General features: G+C 47.1%; 1 protein-coding gene across 18 annotated transcripts in view; it reads right to left on the bottom strand.

The window, feature by feature from the left end:
• LOC144510160 (AP2-associated protein kinase 1-like) overlaps positions 1 to 20170 on the bottom strand; it is a 150455-nt gene that overhangs the window by 79406 nt on the left and 50879 nt on the right. For all 18 annotated transcript variants that reach the window (XM_078239554.1, XM_078239557.1, XM_078239555.1 and 15 more), the window contains exons 5-10: positions 18095 to 18216; positions 10261 to 10342; positions 8362 to 8494; positions 5920 to 6023; positions 5005 to 5084; positions 1212 to 1366 (exon numbers count right to left, since the gene is read on the bottom strand). In XM_078239554.1, the coding sequence (XP_078095680.1) occupies positions 1212 to 1366; positions 5005 to 5084; positions 5920 to 6023; positions 8362 to 8494; positions 10261 to 10342; positions 18095 to 18216 (676 nt within the window). The remainder of the gene's footprint in view (positions 1 to 1211; positions 1367 to 5004; positions 5085 to 5919; positions 6024 to 8361; positions 8495 to 10260; positions 10343 to 18094; positions 18217 to 20170) is intronic.

Below are 20170 nucleotides of genomic sequence, written 5' to 3'. Positions count from 1 at the left end.
AGACCAGAGAATTTACACGTCTGCTCATTCGTGAAAGGTTTTGCAATTGGACAGCAAGCTGTAATGTTTTGACCACTCTCACCGTATGGATCAAAAATAATAATGTTTGGTCTAATTTCTCAAAGTCTCGTATATAAGCTTTCTATTACTAAGGCAAAATGTGCTGGTTAGGTGCATTGGCTATGCTAATTCTCCCTCAGTGAATGAGACAGGAATGAGATGGAGAATCTGGTGAACTGATGCAACGACAATAATCTCTCCCTCAATGTCAACAAAACGAAGGAGATTGTCATCGACTTCAGGAAGCGTAAAGGAGAACATGCCCCTGTCTACATCAACGAGGATGAAGTAGAAATGGTCGAAAGCTTCAAGTTTTTAGGTGTCCAGATCACCAACAACCTGTCCTGGTCCCCCATCCTGACAATAGTTGATCAAGCCCCACCAACACCTCTACTTTCTCAGAAGACTAAGGAAATTTGGCATGTCAGCTACGACTCTCACCCACTTTTACAGATGCACCATAGAAAGCATTCTTTCTGGTTGTATCACAGCTTGGTATGGCTCCTGCTCTGCCCAAGACCGCAAAAAACTACAAAGGGTCATGAATGAAGCCCAATCCATCATGCAAACCAGCCTCCCATCCCCTGACTCTGTCTACACTTCCTGCTGCCTCGGCAAAGCAGCCAGCATAACTAAAGACCCCACGCATCCCGGACATTCTCTCTTCCACCTTCTTCCGTTGGGAAAAGGTACAAAAGTCTGAGGTCACATACCAACCGACTCAAGAACAGCTTCTTCCCTGCTGCTGTCAGACTTTTGAATGGACCTACCTCGCATTAAGTTGATCTTTCTCGACACCCGAGCTATGACTGTAACACTACATTCTGCACTCTCTTGTTTCCTTTTCTATGTATGGAATGCTTTGTTTGTATCGCGTGCAAGAAACAATACTTTTCACTGTATACTAATACATGTGACAATAATAAATCAAGTGTACCCGAACAAGCGCTGGAGTGTGTCCACTAGGGTATTTTCACAGTAACTTCATTGCAGTGTTAATGTAAGCCTACTTGTGACACGAATAAATAAAATACACTGAACGGCAAAAATTGTCAGATTGAACATCCTTAGTGAAGCAACGAATAGGCTAATAGTAAGTGGCCATTTCCTCTACGACGAACTGCCAAAAACAACGGTGCACTCACTCATACCTGCTGGCGGCACGACTGCCTGGGTAGATGGCCTCTTTCGTGGTGTGAGAGAAGGTTGAATCGGGAGCATCCCTGGATTGGCTGGAGCCTGCCCAGCTTTGGGCCTTTGGCGAGGAGCTATCGAGGTCTCAGTGGGAGGAGTTGGGTCTGTGAGCCTGAGGTGAGGAACGAGGACAATATTCAATCATATTTCAATGTGTGGGAAAACTCACTGCATTGTGACATGCATTCATCTCTCTATCCCCCATTCCACAATTTTTCTATTTCCGAGCCACAGTCCTGTTCAGGGTAAGTGCAAATAGAACAAAGAGAACAGAACGGAGAATTGAATGCTGCTTATCATTTTTACCACCGCAGTCTGCACTATTGCCATGACATGAAAAATTTGATCTCATCGAATCATAGAATCCCTACAGTGCAGAAAGAGGCCATTTGGCCCATCGGGTCTGCACCGACCACAATCCCACCCAGGCCCTACCCCCATATCCGGACATATTTTACCTGCTAATCCCTCTAATCTACGCATCTCAGGACACTAAGGGGCAATTTTAACATGGCCAATCAACCTAACCTGCACATCTTTGGACTGTGGGAGGGAAACTGGAGCATCCGGAGGAAACCCACGCAGACACGGGGAGAATGTGCAAACTCCACACAGACAGTGCCCCAAGCCGGGAATCGAACCCAGGACCCTGGAGCTGAGAAGCAGCAGTGCTAACCACTGTGCCACCATCTCATCCCAGTCTGCTTCTCATTCCTCAGTACCTTCAATATTCCTACTTTTCAGGCAATTAATTTCTGTTAGCAAGGATTCACGGAGAGAAGCAGCTTCAACAGTGTGACAGGGAATCATAAATTATATGTTAAGGACTGTTCCTGTTCATAATTTTGTGCCTCTGGTTATCACCTCAGCGATTAGCAGAAACAAAATCAATTGCTTCAGTAGCTACAAAAATGCAAACATTCTTGTAGCCTTTTCAGCTCTCATCAAAATGGCTTCAAGTCTCTCTCTTCAGCACACATTAACACCGGGTGACATGGTGGTTAGCACTGCTGCCACATAGCTCGAGGGACCTGTCTGATTCCCGGCTTGGGTCACTGTCAGTGTGGAGTTCACACGTTCCCCGCCGTGTCTGCGCCCACAGTCCGAAAGACGTGCTGGTTAGGTGCATTGGCCATGCTAAATTCTCCCTCAGTGTACCCGAACAGGTGCCGGATTGCGGCGACCCGGGGATTTTCACAGTAACTTCATTGCAGTGTTAATGTAAGACTACTTGTGACAATAATAATAGTATGCTGCCATCAAACAATTAAAAAGAGACAATTAATGAGTTGCAGTGAGAATTCTCTGCTAGTGACCACAGAGCTTCTCCACACATAGCAGGAAATGGAAGTTTGACGGAAGCAACCCGTTAACTGACATATTAATATCAGTTCTTGCTTCAAGGCAGATGGCAAATCACACATGCAAGGGATTTACTTAAGCACGGTGAACACAACTCTGTGCACATCCCACGCAGAGATTTTTTAAAAATTCATTTGTGGGACATGGGCGAGACTGGCTGGGCCAGCATTTATTGCCCATCCCTAGTTGCCCTTGAACTGAGTGGCTTGCTTGGCCATTTCAGAGGGCAGCTGAGAGTCCACCACATTGCTGTGGCGCCGGAGTCACATGTAGGCCAGACCAGGAAAGGATGGCAGATTCCAGAAGAGAAAATGCGGGAAAATCTCGGCAGGTCTGGCAGCTTCTGTAAGGAGAGAAAGGAGCTGACGTTTTGAGTCCAGATGACCCTTTGTCAAAGCCTGGACTCGAAACGTCAGCTCTTTTCTCTCCTTACAGATGCTGCCAGACCTGCTGAAGTTTTCCAGCATTTTCCCTTTTGGTTTCCGATTCCAGCATCTGCGGTAAGTTGCTTTTATAAGGATGGCAGATTTCCTTCCCTAAAAGGACATTAGTGAACCAGATGGGTTTTTCCGACAATCGACAATGGTTTCATGGTCATCAGTAGATTCTTAATTCCAGATATATTTTATTGAATTCAAATTCCACCATCTGCCGGGGCGGGATTTGAACCCGGGTCCCCAGAACATTAGCCGAGTTTCTAGATTAATAGTCCAACAACAATACCACTGGGCCATCACCTCCCCATAAGTGGGGCCGATGGCAGGAGGAGGAGGAGGAGAAAACGAGCCATTAAACCATAGAAATGTTACGGGGCAGGAAGAGGCCATGCAGCCCAAGATAAAAAGAAACTAGCCACTCACTTTAATCCCACTTCCCTGCACCTTGTCCGTAGCCTTGCAGGTTATAGCACTTAGAACAAAGAAAAGTAAAGCACAGGAACAGGCCCTACGGCTCTTTAAGCCTGTGCCGATCATGATGCTCTAACTAAACTCAAAAAACCCTTGTGCCCTTACTTGGTCTGTACCCCTCTATTCCCTCCCTACTCTCACCTTGAACCTGTGCCCCCTTGTAATTGACACTTCAACCTTGGGGAAAAAGCCTCTGACTATCCACCCTGATGCAGGTCCAGATACCTTGTAAATGAGTTGAGTGAGTAAAAAGGTCCCCTTGGAGGGCAACTAGCTGAGTTTCTGGATTAATACTCGAGCGATAATATCACGAAGCCACCGTCTCCCCTGATAACAGCTGGAGTGGCAATGGGTTCAGCACCTGGGAACGGGGAGCCTCCTGATATTTATTGATGGCTGCCCAGTAACACACAAAAAGCCACCACTGTGCAAGCGTTCTCCTCGGCTCCGAGCTGTGCGTCACATTACACAGAATTTGAGAGGATGGAAACAGACCATTTCAGATCAAGTAGTTTGAGTTGGTGTTTATGATCCACACAAGCCTTACTTCATCGAATGCAATCAGCATATCCTTCTATTCCTTTCTCTGTGTAATCAAGCCTACCCTTAAGTTGACTTGTGCAATTTGCCTCTGGCAAGTTCCACGGTTCTCACCACTTGCTGATTGAATTAATCTTTCCGACATCCCACACTGGAATTAACAGTAACTAGCCTGGAGCTGCATGACTTGCAGTTTTCTCTGGACAACAGTCACTGCACTGCAAGCTAATTAACTGGACCTGAATCCTTTGGAGGCTCTGTATAAATTGGGAAATATCCATGTGGACATTTTGTGAGGATCTGATTGAGTCTCCTGACAGAGCTCACTGACGAGGATGGCACTTGGAGCCGAGTCATGCCTCTGATGCACAGAGTCAGTCCTTCAGCAGGGAAGTAAGTCAAACTGCAGTCACGCTGAAACAAGGCTAACCCAATCGTCACCCAAAATGTTTGGCGACGCGACATTTGCCCTCCACGGGTTCATGAGACGCCTTTCCCCTAAGAGGATCGGGAGCACAGTGGTTAGCACTGCTGCCTCACAGCGACAGGGACCCGGGTTCGATTCCGGCCTCGGGTCACTGTCTGTGTGGAGTCTGCCACGTTCTCCCCGTGTCTGCGTGGGTTTCCTCCGGGTGCTCCGGTTTCCTCCCACAGTCCAAAGATGTGCGGGCTCGGCTGATCGGCCATGCTAAATTGACCCTAGTGTCAGGGATTAAGCAGGGTTAAATACATGGGGTTATGGGAATAGGGCCTGGGTGGGATTATGGTCGGCGCAGCCTCGATGGGCTGAATGGCCTCCTTCTGCATTGTAGGGATTCTATGATTCTAGGACCAGGTGAACACCTAAAACCAGAGTCTGACACTGCTGTTCCACAACGACTGAGGCGGCAAGTGCTTTTTCTGCTTAACTATAGGTAGGATGATGCATTAAATAGCTCACCTCGCCTTGGGCTGTGTCTTCTTTGCGGCAGCTTCACTGGCTTTTACTGGCTCAACAAGCTTGGCTGGAATGGGAGAGTTCTGTAAAACAAAGCTATTGTTACATCAACAGCGAAATCCAGGGACATACACTTGCTTTCATCACCATAGCTCGACTATTACAGACTCAGCACGATTCCTTGCACGATTCCCTTCTCCCACAAGTCAAACCACCAGGTCCATAAAGATTCTGATCACTTCAGCTGCAGAAAACTGTTCCCCAAGAAGATGTGCATGCGAGAGCTCAGGTCATCAGTTCAGTTTTGTGAACCCACTGAAGAACTAACATTGTGCATTAATATCGCAATCCAATTCTTTGTACCTTTTTCAGGTGAAGCTCGTCACTGAACAGTCCACTGGACTTCTCGAGCTTTCAGATATTCCACAGGCTACCTTTTTGCGGCAAGGCTGATCCCACATCCGCTGACGTAACTCAGTTTAACATGAAGGGAGGTTTACACGTAAAGCACTGGGGTGCGATTAGTAATGCGCTTTTTGGACTCAGTGGCCCCGGTTTCACCGGCACGGCAGCCCAAGTCTCGTAAGATCTTGCCCGTGGCCAACGGGGAATGCCGCCCGCCCTGATTTCGGGGCGGCCGTGCCGGTAAAATCAGGGCCAGTGTGTCTGCCGTTTTCACCGCCTTGTTCAGAATTGCTCTGCTCGCACCATCTCCTTGATGGACACAAACAGGAACTCATTATGTGACGACGCACAAGGCAAGCGGTGGTCCCAAAATTCCACATCATAGTACATGAGTGGAAACAATTTGCTGCCACAACACCGTTTGCCATGTGTTTGTGTGTGTGTGTGTGTGTGTGTGGTGTTTTCTATGTGATTCTAATGCAACACAAGACTTTGGATTATTTGTAGACTTACAGAGACATTCTGGACAGGACACTCTTTGCGGATTTGTTTAAATGCAAAGTGAGACACCTGGTAAATGTCAGGTCGCTTGTCTGGATCCGGCTCCAGCATAAATCCTGAAAAGGGAAATCACTATTAGTGGAGTAATTGACGCCAAAATCATCTTCAATGCAAAGGAAACATCAACTGCACTTTTCCACACAACTAAAGAAGTACTGCATGTTCAGAGACAGGTTTCATTTTCAATATTACAGCATGTTTATGGATATACCCTGATCCCCAATCATCTAGAACACCTTTCAGGCATGTTAAAGGGAGTATTCGTACAAACAATCCCACACGGACAGCATGATGGCACAGTGGTTAGCACCGCTGCTTCACAGCGCCAGGGACCCGGGTTCGATTCCCGGCTTGGGTCACCGTCTGTGCGGAGTCTGCACCTTCTCCCCGTGTCTGCGTGGGTTTCCTCCGGGTGCTCCGGTTTCCTCCCACAGTCTGAAAGACGTGCTGGTCAGGTGCATTGGCCTTGCTAAATTCTCCCTCAGTATACCCGAACAGGCACCGGCCGGAGTGCGGTGACTGGAAGATTTTCACAGTAACTTCACTGCAGTGTTAATGTAAGCTGACTTGTGGCTAATATCTAAACTGTATAAACGTGAGTGTGGAGTTTGCATGTTCTCCCCGTGTCTGTGTGGGTTTCCTCCGAATGCTCCAGTTTCCTCCCACACTCCAAAGATGTGCAGGCTAGTTGGACTGCTAATTGCCCCTTAGTGTCCACAGATATGTGGGTAGGGGATTTAGTGGGGTAAATACACTGTCAGAGAGTTGCTGCAGACTCAATGGGCTGAATGGCCTTCTTCTGTGCTGTAGGGATTCTACGATTTTATGAAACCAATCGTAACTGCCCAGAATGTCCACAGCACAACCTATTATTTCATTTGTTATCCCAATCTTGCTGCTCTCTAGAGTACTCCCATGCTAAAACTCCAGTGGGAACACCTCCTTCCTGCCTCAGTCATACCATTTGGATACGCCACCGGGAAAGGAATGAGAATAACTCAGGATTAGCACTATTTTACTGTCAGGAGTCACCACTTTCTCCTCAATGCTGCTGGGTTAAACAATCTCCCCAATGCAGGGAACTGCACATGCAAATTTACATGCAAACCTCTGGGACGCTGGGCAGTATAGTGCAACAAACCACACACGATTGCTTTAATAATGTGCTTTTCGCTGAAATAGCTTCCATAATTTTAATTCCTTCCACATCAATATACCTGACCTTCACCAATCAAGGACATTTTCTCCTCTGCCCCCTCTCTCCAGCTCAGACACTCACATTACACAGTTACTTCATCAAGGACCTTCCCTCCATCAGGTCAGAAGTGGGGGTGTTCGCTAATGACTGCAGAAAGCATCATTCACGAACCCTCAGATACTGAAGCAGTCTGTGTCCAAACGCACTCAGACCTGGGCAGAATTCAGGCTTGGGCTAATATGTGGCAAGTAACATTCATGAGAGACCAGTCCCAGGAAATGGAGGCATCTCACTGCCACCTTCTCAAGGGCAAATAGGGGGGAGGCAATAAATGGTGGCAAGCCAACGATGCCTACATCCCATGAAATGATTTAAAAAAAGATACACATACCCACAAACTAGGGCAGCTCTGCTACTACAAGGTGTCCCCTTGTGTTCTTTCACTGGACAGTATAAAGAGAAGGGAACAGTGCTGAAACCTGGCTCACAACATCAGAACACCAAGCAGACCATGAAGAAGGCAAATGTAACATCAATCCTGCAAAAGGCAGTAGGCGATGGGAAGGTAGTATCATATCACGTGAGTAAAAGCGCTCTATACTTCCAACATCTCAAGTGATTGTCTTCAACTGCAGGCGATCCTCTCGATTTCAACGTCTGCATCCTTTTACCAGCATGGTAGCACAGTGGTTAGCACTGCTGCCTCACAGCGCCAGGGACCCGGGTTCGATTCCCAACTTGGGTCACTGTCTATGTGAAGTTTGCACATTCTCCCTGTGTCTGCGTGGGTTTCCTCCGGGTGCTCCGGTTTCCTCCCACACTCCAAAGATGTGCGGGTTAGGTTGATTGGTCATGCTAAATTGCCCCTTAGTGTCAGGGGGACTAGCGGGGTAAATATGTGGGGTTACGGGGATAGGGCCTGTGAGATAGTTGTCGGTGCAGGCTCGCTGGGCCGAATGGCCTCTTTCTGCACTGTAGGGATTCTATGATTTCACAGAAATCTACTGAATGAACAGTGTGCTCACTTCTGACGACAGGGCGCTCCGAAGATGTATCTGACCAGTCTGCCAATCAGTCGATGCAGACAGGAAACCTATCCCAAACTATTATTAGTCTTACGTTTTTGTTGTTACTACAGAGGTCAGACGGGGTCCAGCAGAAAATGAAGAAACAGATAGAAACATTTGAGTGCGTACTTATTAGGCAGTGCATCTCGCTGGAGTACTTGGAGTTGTCCGGAATTGTGAAGCTCCCGTCACATATTGCAACTTGGCTTTCTCCAAACGGTAGTGTAAAAAAGCAGAGTTTGTACAGTAAACATCCAAGAGCCTGTCAGTCAGAGAAAGGAAAAGAATCAACACCAGATTCACAGATATCTTTCCCAAGTTCATGCAACCATTACCTCCACTGGGGAGGTGATGGCCTAGTGGTATTATTGCGAGTCTACCAATCCAGAAACTCAGCGAATGTTCTGGGGACCCGGGTTCTAATCCCGCCACGGCAGATGGTGGAATTTGAATTCAAAAAATATCTGGAATTGATGACCATGTAACCATTGTTGGAAAAACCCATCTGGTTCATTCATGTCCTTTAGGGAAGGAATTCTGCCGTCCTTACCCGGTCTGGCCTACATGTGACTCCAGAGCCACAGCAATGTGGTTGACTCTCAAATGCCCTCCAAGGGCAACTAGGGGTGGGCAATAAATGTTGGCCAGCCAGCGACGCCCATGTCCCACGAATGAATTAAAAAAAAAACCCATTACCAGCTATCTTCTTGGGTCATTCGCTTCAACAACTGAGAAAGCCAAAGTCTGCCATCAAAACATTTTCCAAATCCACCTTTTTCATTTGTTGATTTTTGTTTTTGTTTTTACATGTTTCATTTTGTTTGGCTCACAGGACAACGGATGAATAGCAACTGGTGAAAGTAGCCAGAGTTTCTATACAACAGTGATGCTCTAGGGGAGGGAGGTCGCATTGGAACCAAGCCATGCCAGGTTTCAAGGCTAGCTCCTTCTCAGAACGGGACTGGGAGCGGTGGCCAGCAATTATGATGACTGAAAAAGTCAACAGCCTAACCTTGCCTTTGGTGGTTGCTTTCTTAAAAAATAAATTTGCACGAGCAATTCAAACCTTATATATGCACAGTGCTTTCTAACATACAGAACTCTCAACCTAAAGTGAACCCATCAGGATTTGCTGCAGACAAAATATGTCGATCTTAATTATCATGCCATTAACTCCCATTGTACAAACAAACTTACTGCTCGTGTATCCTGTCCTGCTGTAAATATTTTTCAGAGCAAGTACAGCAGTTTGGTAACCTGACCAACATTCGGGGCAAAATCCATTGCAACCAGACAGGCAATCTTGTGACTGCCCACTGATTACCAGTGAAATGTTACTGCAGGGAAATGAAACGCTGAAATGTAGAATGTACATCAGTGTGAGGCAGCTTCATCCTCTCACCACTCAGGTATGACGCCATCAACGTCATGCTGCTTCGATTGGGTGGCGTGGTGGCAGAGTGGCTAGCACTGCTGCCTCACAGCGCCAGGGACCCGGGTTCGATTCCCGGCTCGGGTGACTGTGTGGAGTCTGCAAGTTCTCCCCATGTCTGCGTGGGTTTCCTCCGGGTGCTCCGATTTCCTCCCACATTCCTGGTTAGGTGCATTGGCCATGCTAAATTCTCCCGAGTGTGGCGATGAGGGGACTTTCACAGCAACTTTATTGCAGTGTTAATATAAGCCTACTTGCGACACTAATAAATAAAATAAAAATAAATAAACCTTCTGTGCACAGATTGTCTGCAGTGTTTCCTACACTACAAAATGGATCGCTCTCGGGGGGGAAAAAACTCAAACTGGTTGCCGAGTACACTGAGATGTCCTGAAGATTGTGAAAGGTGCAATACAAATGCAAATTTGCTTTGTTTGCATTGCTGGTAATGTTGTCCAGTCTGTTATTTATCTGGGCATGCTTTTTCCAATAATTGTCTTTGTATCAACAGTACACAATCAGGAAATTCTTGAGTAAGTGTATCCTGTCAAGTAAGTGCTCTCTTATTCGAAGCAGAAAGGCTTCCTTCTACTCACCCAAATATCAGCCTTCGTGGTTATAGGTTTGCCACAGTAAAGGTTGACCATTTCAGGGGCTCGGTAGGACAGAGTTGTGTACCTGAAAAACAGAAAGAAGTGGGAATGATATTTTACAATTTACGTGGGTGCGATTGGAACTCTTGGCTTTAGTTTTTCAGGGTACAGAGCAAATTCCTGCTACTGTTGTCTCTTGGCTTCTTTATTTATCACTGAAAAAACAGCAACTTTGATCTGAATAAATATTGAGGCGGTACTGATGTGGTCTGAAATGTTGTCTTTCAGGGGGGCACCAACTGGTGAAGAGTGGGGAAAATTTTCCCAGTGGTTTACGGCATTACTGCTTCAGCCAAAACCCGTCCGACCAACAGAACATTAATCTTTCTTACGCTTTTGGTTATGGTCCGCCAGGCAACCTGCATTTCCAAATAATTCATGGCATGTGAGCCAGGACATGTACAACCTTCATGAACACATCATATAAAGCACAAGGTGCTTCACAAGAGTGTTACCATACAAAATCTGACGCCACACCAAGAGAGGGTATGTGCGAGCAGGTGACCAGAGGCTTGGTCCAAGATGTGGGCTTTTAACAAATGTCTTGAAGGAGAAGAGAGATGTTTACGGACGGAATTCCAGAGTTTAGGGCCGAGCCATCTTAATGGTGAAGCAATAAGAATTGAGGATGCTCAAGAGGCCCGATTTGGAGGAGCACAGAAATCTCAGAGTCGCAGGACTGGGAAGGGCCATGGAGAAACCTAAGAACAAGAAATTTTAAACTAAGGGCGGCACGGTGGCTAGCACTGCTGCCTCAGCGGCGGGGACCCGGGTTCGATTACTGGTTTGGGTCACTGTCTGCGTGGAGTTTGCACGTTCTCCCCGTGTCTGTGTGAATTTCCTCCGGGTGCTCCGGTTTCCTCCCACAGTTCAAAGACGTGCAGGTTAGGTGGATTGGCTGTGCTAAATTGTCTCTCAGTGTCAGGGGCACTACTTAGGGTAGATGCATGGGTTTATGGGGATAGGCCTGGGTCGGATTGTGGTCGGTGCAGACTTGATGGGCCGAATGGCCTCCTTCCGCACTGTAGGGATTCCATAATTCTCAGAATCAATGTGGTTCAGCAAGACCAAGTGTGAAGAGGGTTTGGTGCGAGCTTGGAAACGGGCAGCATAGTTTTGGATCAGCTCAAGTTTATACCAGATGGAAGGTTCAGCCAGGTTAGCCAACACTCGAATTGTCCAGTCTAGGACGTCAGCAGCAGATAGGCTAAGGCAAGGATGGAGTCAGCAGTTACAGGTGTGGCAGTAGGCGGTCTTAGCGACGCAATGTATGTGTGGTCAGAAGCTTGGCTCAGGGGGGGGGGTAACTACGTCAACAAGGTTGCAAACTGTCTGATCCGGCCCCAAATGGCTGCCAGAAAGACGATGGGGTCAGTGGCTTGGGAAGAGAGTTTCTCTTCGAGTTGTCCCGATTTTTAATTGGAGAAAAAGTAAGTCCACCCTGTATGGGACGTTGGACAAATGTTGTAACTAATCGGGACAGTGGAGGGATGGGGAGAAGCACTGGTGAGGTGGAGTTGGGCTTCATGAGCGTACATGTGGAACCTGGCAGTGCTTTTTCACATCAAGTGCAACAACCCCAGATAGAAAGCAGAGGCTGAACTGACTCATTTTTATAGAAATAGATCAAGCCTTTCGGTTGGCAAGGCAGGACGTGGAAACAAATGGTTTCATACTACATATATGCATGTTTCCTTCAACGCGTGACTATATATAGTCATAAATTACAGCTCCTCAGAACCGAAAGCTCAAGCCCTTAAAAATAAAATTGACAAAAATCAATTGTTGAGCGCATTTTTCTTTTTATTGTCACAGCTCTGAATACATCAGCCAAAAAGACATTCTCTTCTTTAGAGAAATATTATGGATTGCCTGTTGAGAATTTCTGTTGTTACTAAATCTTCTGCTCAACAAGTCTGGAGATATTTTTGTACTTCGACACCTATTAGATCATAATTGGCTGCAGGATCTGGTTCTTCCGTTCTATTAGGATGCTTTTCTGTTCCATCGGAGTCTTGGCAGGGCAAACTGAACCAGCCTGGGCGCGCTCCTCTTCACCCCGCGCTATCACTTCTCCGACTTCTGCCGGCAACCGTTTCCGAAAGTGGGCACACGGCGTCACAGGAACCTACCCTGGGTCAGAGCTGACATTTTGTTCCCTGCCTTGTTGCGGATAACTCCTCAAACGCTTCTAACAAATCCGGAGGATTTTGTTAAAACGAATCAGAAGAGGACAGCAATAGTCCAGGTCGCTGCTTGCAATCAACCTTCGGGGAAGGTGGAGGAAAAGAAGACAGGAAGATTCTCTTCCTTCTTGGAATTCCTTCCCACTGTTTCAACATCCCACCCCACCTCCCTGTTCAAAGTGCAGCTTCTGCTGGAGGACAGGGGTAGAAAAGAGTGTCAAAAAAACATTAAAATGGAGCTTCAGAAGTGGCACTGAACCAATCCTGCGAGTCAGTCTGTCTGAGTCATGACATTATTTTGGGGTCATGACACAGACATTAAAAGCAGCTCACTGCTTTTCACATGCCAAAGCAGAAGCCTGCTGATTTGATAACAGCCACAAAACACAAGCCTGCTCCATCATCAGCTCCATGCATGACACAGAAACATAGAAGCAGCTGTAGGCCATTCGGCCCTTCAAGCCTGCTGCGCCATTCATCATGATCATGGCTGATCGTCGAATTCAATATCCTGATCCCGCCTCCCCCCCCATATCCCTTGATCCCTTTAGCCCCAAAGAGCTATGTCAAATTTCTTCTTGAAATCACACAACGTTATAGAAACATAGAATGATGGCCTGCGTGGTCAGAATACTTGTTGACACAAGCTTTACTTGCTGTCAATGACACGAGATCTGCAAATGCACCTTCAGAAAAGGCAGAATAAGCTTTTTTGACTTTTCTAACACTGTACACAATTAAAACTGAAATAGAACTTAATTCAAGACTCTCCCTGGGGTTCGTAACAAAACTGGCATCAATATTCTTCAAGGATGGGGAAGGAGTAAGGATACAACACCATACCTGACATTTTCCCAGTGAGTCTCAACACTTGACCCATCTCATATTGCTCCCAACACTATCAGAAGCACAGCAAAACAGCCAACACTGTTTCCTTCTACTCTTCCAGCTTAATAACTTCCTTGAGGCATGAGCTGACTCGGGTCCAGAAAGAAAAATTGTATAAACTCACCGCCGGGCAATTTTCATCGTTTGTGTGGACCTGACAGGAAGATTTCTCATGCCAGCCATTCACACATGGCTGAGATTCAACTACTACAGGTTCAACAGAGCTCAGTACCATCCGTGTTCAATGACTTAGTGGAGGAAGCAAACTACTTTGGACGTAGATTGGACTCTGAACTTCAATATACCTTCAAGTGATCTGTAGATTAGGTGAATTAGCCATGGTAAATGCGCGGGGTTACGCGGATAGAGTGCAGGGGGGTGCCTGGGTAAGAGGCTCTTTCAGAGAATTAGTACAGACACGATGAGCCAAATGGCCTCCTTCTGTACTCCAGAGGTTCTATGGTGACGTCATTTCAGGTGCTCATTGGTCAACTTGGGTTAGAGTGGAGATTCCATCTCACAACATATTGGAACTGTGAGATCATCCTCAAGCCCCTTATTGTCCTCACTAAAATTCAGAGAAGTCAAAAACAGAAACAATATATTATTTGTATTGGGGACAATGCTCGAGATGAGTTCAAATAAAACTTTGTTTTTTAATTGCTTGGTTGCCAAGGGATTGCCATCCACACTTGGGAACAGTTCCAGCTCCTGCCTGGTGTAGCGAGCGTAGGTCAGAGACAGGCGTAACGGTGAAGAGTGGCTCTCTACCACCCAGGTGGCTGGCCACATGCATTTCCATTTTTTGGACGAGATGAATGGGTGCATCGCTTCTCAGAGTGAAGATGGTTAAAACTAAGCTTTATATCAGCAGGGTGACTGACTTGTAATCACCAAACACATTGGATTCCTACCAGAGTTTCGGGAATCACTATATAATGGCAATGCTTAGTATCACATGTCTCGTCAGCTGTGGCTCAATTGTTAACATTCTCAGTTAGAAGGTTGCGGGTTCAAATCCTGTTCCAGGTTCTGAACAAAAACAAAGGGGCCGACACTCCAGTGCAGGACTAAGGAGTGCTGCACTGTCGAAGGTTTCTTGTCTTCTGGACAAGACATTAAGTCAGGACCTCATTATGGAGAAAGAAGTTCCCCATGGATTCCCTACTGGATTTATTGGCGACTATCTCGTTCTGCTCACGTACACATTGCTCAGAACTTAATGTCTCCTGCGCTGGGTTTGGAGGTTGTTTGCGTGCGTGCATGCGTGGGCATTTAATCGGGAGAGGATGTGCCTGGGCCTCTGCCCAGTGGCACTGATAAGCAATGGCGAGCACCTGGCCTCGAACTGACCAGCACTCCCAGGGGATGGGATTCCCCGAATCCTGTGGAAGGCCTGACATTGGACCAATTAAATGCCTGATGGGCACCAAGTTCTGGTGGGCCTTCCCCAAGGAGGCGACGTGGGGCTCCTGCCCCAGTGCTTCAACCAGGTGGGGCAAGACTCGAGTTACCAAAATGAAATTCCCCCTATTTTCTCTGAGCCTTCTCTGACAAATAACTTCATTGCCATCCCTCAGCCTTCTCCTTTCTCCAGAAAAGAGCTCCAGTGTTTGCAATATCCACCAATAGTAACAAATCAGTTTGGTACCATTCTAGGACATCTCTTCTGCATTTTCTCCAATACCTTTTTTCCTAATTGTGAATCAGAGCTGTTTGTAATATCTCAAGTGTGATTTATCAGAGGTTACATGCGAGTATTATTAAAATTGTCTGCTTTTCAATTCTATCCCTCATGGAATCCTAGGTTTGAAGAAACTCGGTTTGTTCTCACTGCAACGACGGAGGTTGAGGGGTGACCCTGATGGAGGGTTACATGATTATGAGTGGCACGGACAGAGTGGATAGTCAGATGCTCTTTCCTAGGGTAGAAAAGTCAAGTACGAGGGGGACATAGGTCTAAAGTGCGTGGGGGAAAGTTTAGAGGAGATGTGCGAGGCAAGTTGTTTTACACAGAGGGGGGTGAATGTCTGGAACACGCTGCCGGGAAGGTGGTGGGAGCAGGTACGATAACGGCATTTAAGGGGCAATTGGATGGATACATGAATAGGACGGGAATGGAAGGATGCGGACTCCGTACCTCTGGTTTTAGTTTCATGATCGGCACAGGCTTGGAGGGCCTGTTCCCGTGCTGTACTTTTCTTTGTTCTTTTGTCTGATGCTCATTTGGAGTTTCAATACTGTGACTCTGGCAGATGATGTGGTCGTCGCTGGCAAAGCCCATCCCCAAGTCCCCTTGAGAAGGCAGGGGAGTCACCTTCTCCAACCTTCGCAGTGCATCTGGCGCGGTTTCAACCCAGTGTCTGTTTTAACATTCTCCCCCCCCCCCGCCCGCCCACCACCTCTGTGCCGCACTTGATCACTGAGGTCTGTAACAAAAGCAATTCCAAGTACACAGTCGCCCAGTGAATTCCGTGGTATAAAGTGAATGCCAGTGGGTTGGAAAACCCGATGCGAACTTTCCGCTCATCAGCCGAACTCTCCAAGGATGTCAGTCCAGCTTTGTGGAAAGTGAAATCTCACCGCTGTCCAAGAGAAATGGTCCACGTCGAGAATTTGATTTTTTTGTTTAAGAAACAAAACGGTTACCGCACCAAAAGGTCTGGTTCAAAACCATTTCTGCAACTCCTGTGGACATTGTGTTGCAGTGTTAGGTCCTGACACTGCATTCGTAAACAGCAATCCATCACGGAAAAATCTTGGCAGCGCTGACTCCTTTTACAGCTGAAGCCGGAGCTTTTTAAAACATTTTGGAACAAGTGGGAATACCTCCATATTACAATTCTCTCCCGATTATTTTCAGTCACTGAGTTTTACCAGAATGGGAGGTGAATAGAAGGTCACAGAGATTCCAGAAGACTGAGTCAGGTGAAGTTCCAGTCCATTGTACCCATCATGTAGTAATTTCATGCTGATTCATTGTAAAACATGTATCATCATCAGGATTGATTTTTCGCTCAGAGTGGAGCCATTCAGCTCTTCGGCTGCAGGCATTGTGATGGGATCTTTCATATTTAACTCCAGTTCAATAATTCATGGCTGCAACATTTCATCAGAAGCACAATGACATCCTTTGAAGCTGGGACAACTCCGGAGGCATTATTGCTGTCTGCAAGATACCTCGAGCACAGGGCACCCTGTTCCTCGCCTTGCAACCGTCGAACAGCTTCCATCGATGCGAGGGAAAGACTCTTATCACAAACAAAGCCTTGGGGATTAGAAGGCTGCAACCCTTGCCAGAAAGGAGATTACGCTTAGTTACAGAAACAGCTAGAAATGCTCAAATCAGTCACTGTGGGTGGAAAAAGGCTGAGTCACAATCTGATTGGAAATGTATTTTATAACTCAAAATGTTGCCGTGCCTTCCATAGGTGGAACAACCTCTCGTTCCTTTTTACATAAACATGGACAGTGGAGTGGCACTGTGGTTAACGCTGTTGCCTCACAGCGCCAGGGACCCGGTTTGATTCCCAGCTTGGGTCACTGTCTGTGCGGAGTTTGCACGTTCTCCCCGTGTCTGCGTGGGTTTCCTCCGGGTGCTCCGGTTTCCTCCCACGCTCCACAGATGGGCGGGTTAGGTGGATTGGCCACGCTAAATTGCCCCTAAGCGTCCAAAGATGGTATAGGTTAGGGGGATTAGCGGGTTAAATGCGTGGGGTTACAGGGATAGGGCAGGGGTAAGATGGTCTGTCGGTGCAGACTCGCTGGGTCGAACGGCCTCCTTCTGCACGTTGGGGTTTCTATGAAAAAGCTACTCTGAGGATTTGGCCGATTGCCTCATGTACTGCTGAACTGCAGTTGAGCAAAGAAGGTGGTCAGTCCTTTTCTTGCTTCACGAGACGGCTTTGCGAATCCAGCAGGATCATATATCAGCTGGACAAGATAATAGTCCCAAATTGGCAGAAGCAGCAGATTCTGGAAATACTCAGCAACATCCAAGAGGACAGAGTCAATGCTACAGGCCAATGAGTTGTGGAAGAAAGTTAGGGGCCTGCAATGTTAACTCTGTTTTTCTCTCTCTCTCTCTCTCCACAAATGCTGCCAGGCCTGCTAATTATTCCCACCATTTTCTGTTTTCAGTTTCAGATTGGCAGCATTGTGTTTTAAGAGTGTGTCAAGTTCCTTTCTCTGAAAGTCCAGAAATTAAGAGGCTTATTAAATCCAACTTGAGAAACTTACCCTGATGGGGCAGCACGGGGTGGCCCAGTGGTTAGCACTGCTGCCTCACAGCGCCAGGGACCCGGGTTCGATCCCCGGCTTGGGTCACTGTCTTGTGCGGAGTCTGCATGTTCTCTGTGTGGGTTTCCTCCGGGTGCTCCGGTTTCCTCCCACAGTCTGAAAGACGTGCTGGTTAGGGTGGATTGGCCGTGCTAAATTCTCCCTCAGTGTACCCCGAACAGGCGCCGGAGTGCGGCGACTGAGGGATTTTCACAGTAACTTCAATGCAGTGTTAATGTAAGTCGACTTGTGACACTAATAAATAAACTTTAAAACTTTAAAATGATGGGAATCAGGGCTCAATTTGTGGGTTAAACGTCCAGTGTCATTACCACATCTGCCACATTACAGCAGCTAATATTCGCTAAGCTCCACCACTTTGGTACTTAATTCTTGAGGAACATGAAAAAAATACAGACACTTACTTTTTAATTTCGTCTTCAACGGCATTGACTCCTTCGAGCTGAGGGTTCTGGAATTTATTGGTTGCACTGCCAAAATCACAGAGGACATAATGTCCTTTATCATGAAGCAGTATATTCTCAACCTGAAGAGGAAGATTACAAACACTTAGTAAACAGAACCATTGAGCTGTGTGGCCTCAATCCGCCACGTGCAAACAGCACAGATTTTTAAACGCACAATTCCCTGGCAGAACCCTGACATGATATATTTAGTCCAGCAAAATCGAACAAATCCTGATCTTCTCTTTTCTTTAAGCAGCTCATCACTCTCGCTGCCTCAGTTTCAGGAGTGGCTGCCAGTGGGAATACTCTTTTACGCAGGGCATCACAACCACTGTACTGTATAAAACTTTAGTTGGGCCACAATTGGAGTACTGCATGCAGTTCTGGTCAGAATCATAGAATCCCGACGGAAGAAGGCCATTCGGCCCATTGATTCTGCACCGACCACAATCCCACCCAGGCCCTATTCCCGTAACCCCACATACTTACCCTGCTAATCCCCCTGACACGAGGGTCAATTTAGCATGGCCAATCAACCTAACCCGCACATCTTTGGACTGTGGGAGGAGACCGGAGTGCCCGGAGGAAACCCATGCAGACACGGGGAGAATGAGCAAACTCCACACAGTGACCCGAGGCCGGAATTGAACCCGGGTCCCTGGCACTGTGAGGCAGCAGTGCTAACCACTGTGCCGCCGTACCAGAAGGACGTGGATGCTTTGGAGAGAGTGTGAAGAAGGTTTGCCAGGATGTTGCCTGCGCTGGAGGATTTGAGGTATGAGGAGAGGTTGGATGAACTCGGATTGCTTTTACTGGAAAGACGGAGGCTGAGGGATGACCTGATAGTGGTCTACAAAATAGATAGGGTGGATAGTCCGAGATAGGATGGAAAGGTCAACTACAAGAGGGCACAGGTTCAAGGGGAGAGGGGGAAATTTATGGGAGACGCGCGGGGAAAGTTTTTCCACACAGAGGGTGTTGGGTGCCTGGAACGCGCTGCCAGTGGAGGTGGTGGAAGCAGGCACATTAGCAACATTGATGGTGCACCTTGATAGACACATGACCGGGAAGCAGACAGAGGGATAAAAACCACGTACGAGCAATAAATAGTGGGTCTAAATAAGGGTTAGGAATTGGTGCAGGCTTGGTGGGCCGAAGGGCCTGTTCCTGTGCTGTAATGCTCTTTGTTCACACTCGAGCTGTCTCATTAAATGAATGGGTTGTCTTATGAGGAAAGGTTGGACAGGCTACGCTTATAACTGCTGGAGTTTAGAAGAGTAAGATATGACTTGGATGATACATACAAGATCTTGAGAGGTCTTGACAGGGAGGATGTAGAAAGGATGATTCCCCTTGTGGGAGAATCTAGAAACAGAGGTCACTATCTTAAAATAAGGGGTGACGCATTTAAGACAGAGATGAGGGGAACATTTTTCTCTCAAAATGCCACGAGTCTCTGGAACTCCGTTCCTCAAAAGTCAGTCGAAGCAGAGTCTTTGAATATTTTTAAGGCAGAGCTTGATAGATTTGTGGTAAGGATAAGGCTATTGGGGAGTCGGTGGAAATGTGGGGTTGAGGTTACAATCAGATCAGCCATGATCTTATTGACTAGTGGAGCAGGCTCGAGGGGCTCAGTGGCCTACTCCTGCTCCTAGTTTGTATGTTGAAGTCACTGAGCAGCAATCAGGAACAAGAAAAACCCCTGGTTGGTTTAATTACTGAATCCAGGACAGCGGAGACAAATTACAGCTCTCTGACGTTCATATCAAACCTGCTGGCATCAGCTACCAGCCCATACATCAGTGAGAAACTCATGGGCAACAAGGTGGCAAGCACTGCTGCCCCTCACAGCGCCAGAGTTCGATTTCGGACTTGGATATCTGCCTGTGTGCAGTTTGCACGTTCTCCCCATGTCTGCATGGGTTTCCTCCGGGTGCTCCGGTTTCCTCCCACACAAATAATGACCGCAGAACAGTGCTGTAAAAACATGCTCCGATGTGTGATGTGGCGGGACACTGCTTTGTGCGCATAATT

This window comes from Mustelus asterias, chromosome 22, assembly GCF_964213995.1.
Source record: "Mustelus asterias chromosome 22, sMusAst1.hap1.1, whole genome shotgun sequence".
Lineage (NCBI taxonomy): Eukaryota > Metazoa > Chordata > Chondrichthyes > Carcharhiniformes > Triakidae > Mustelus > Mustelus asterias.
This window is presented reverse-complemented; position numbering and strand designations above follow the sequence as displayed.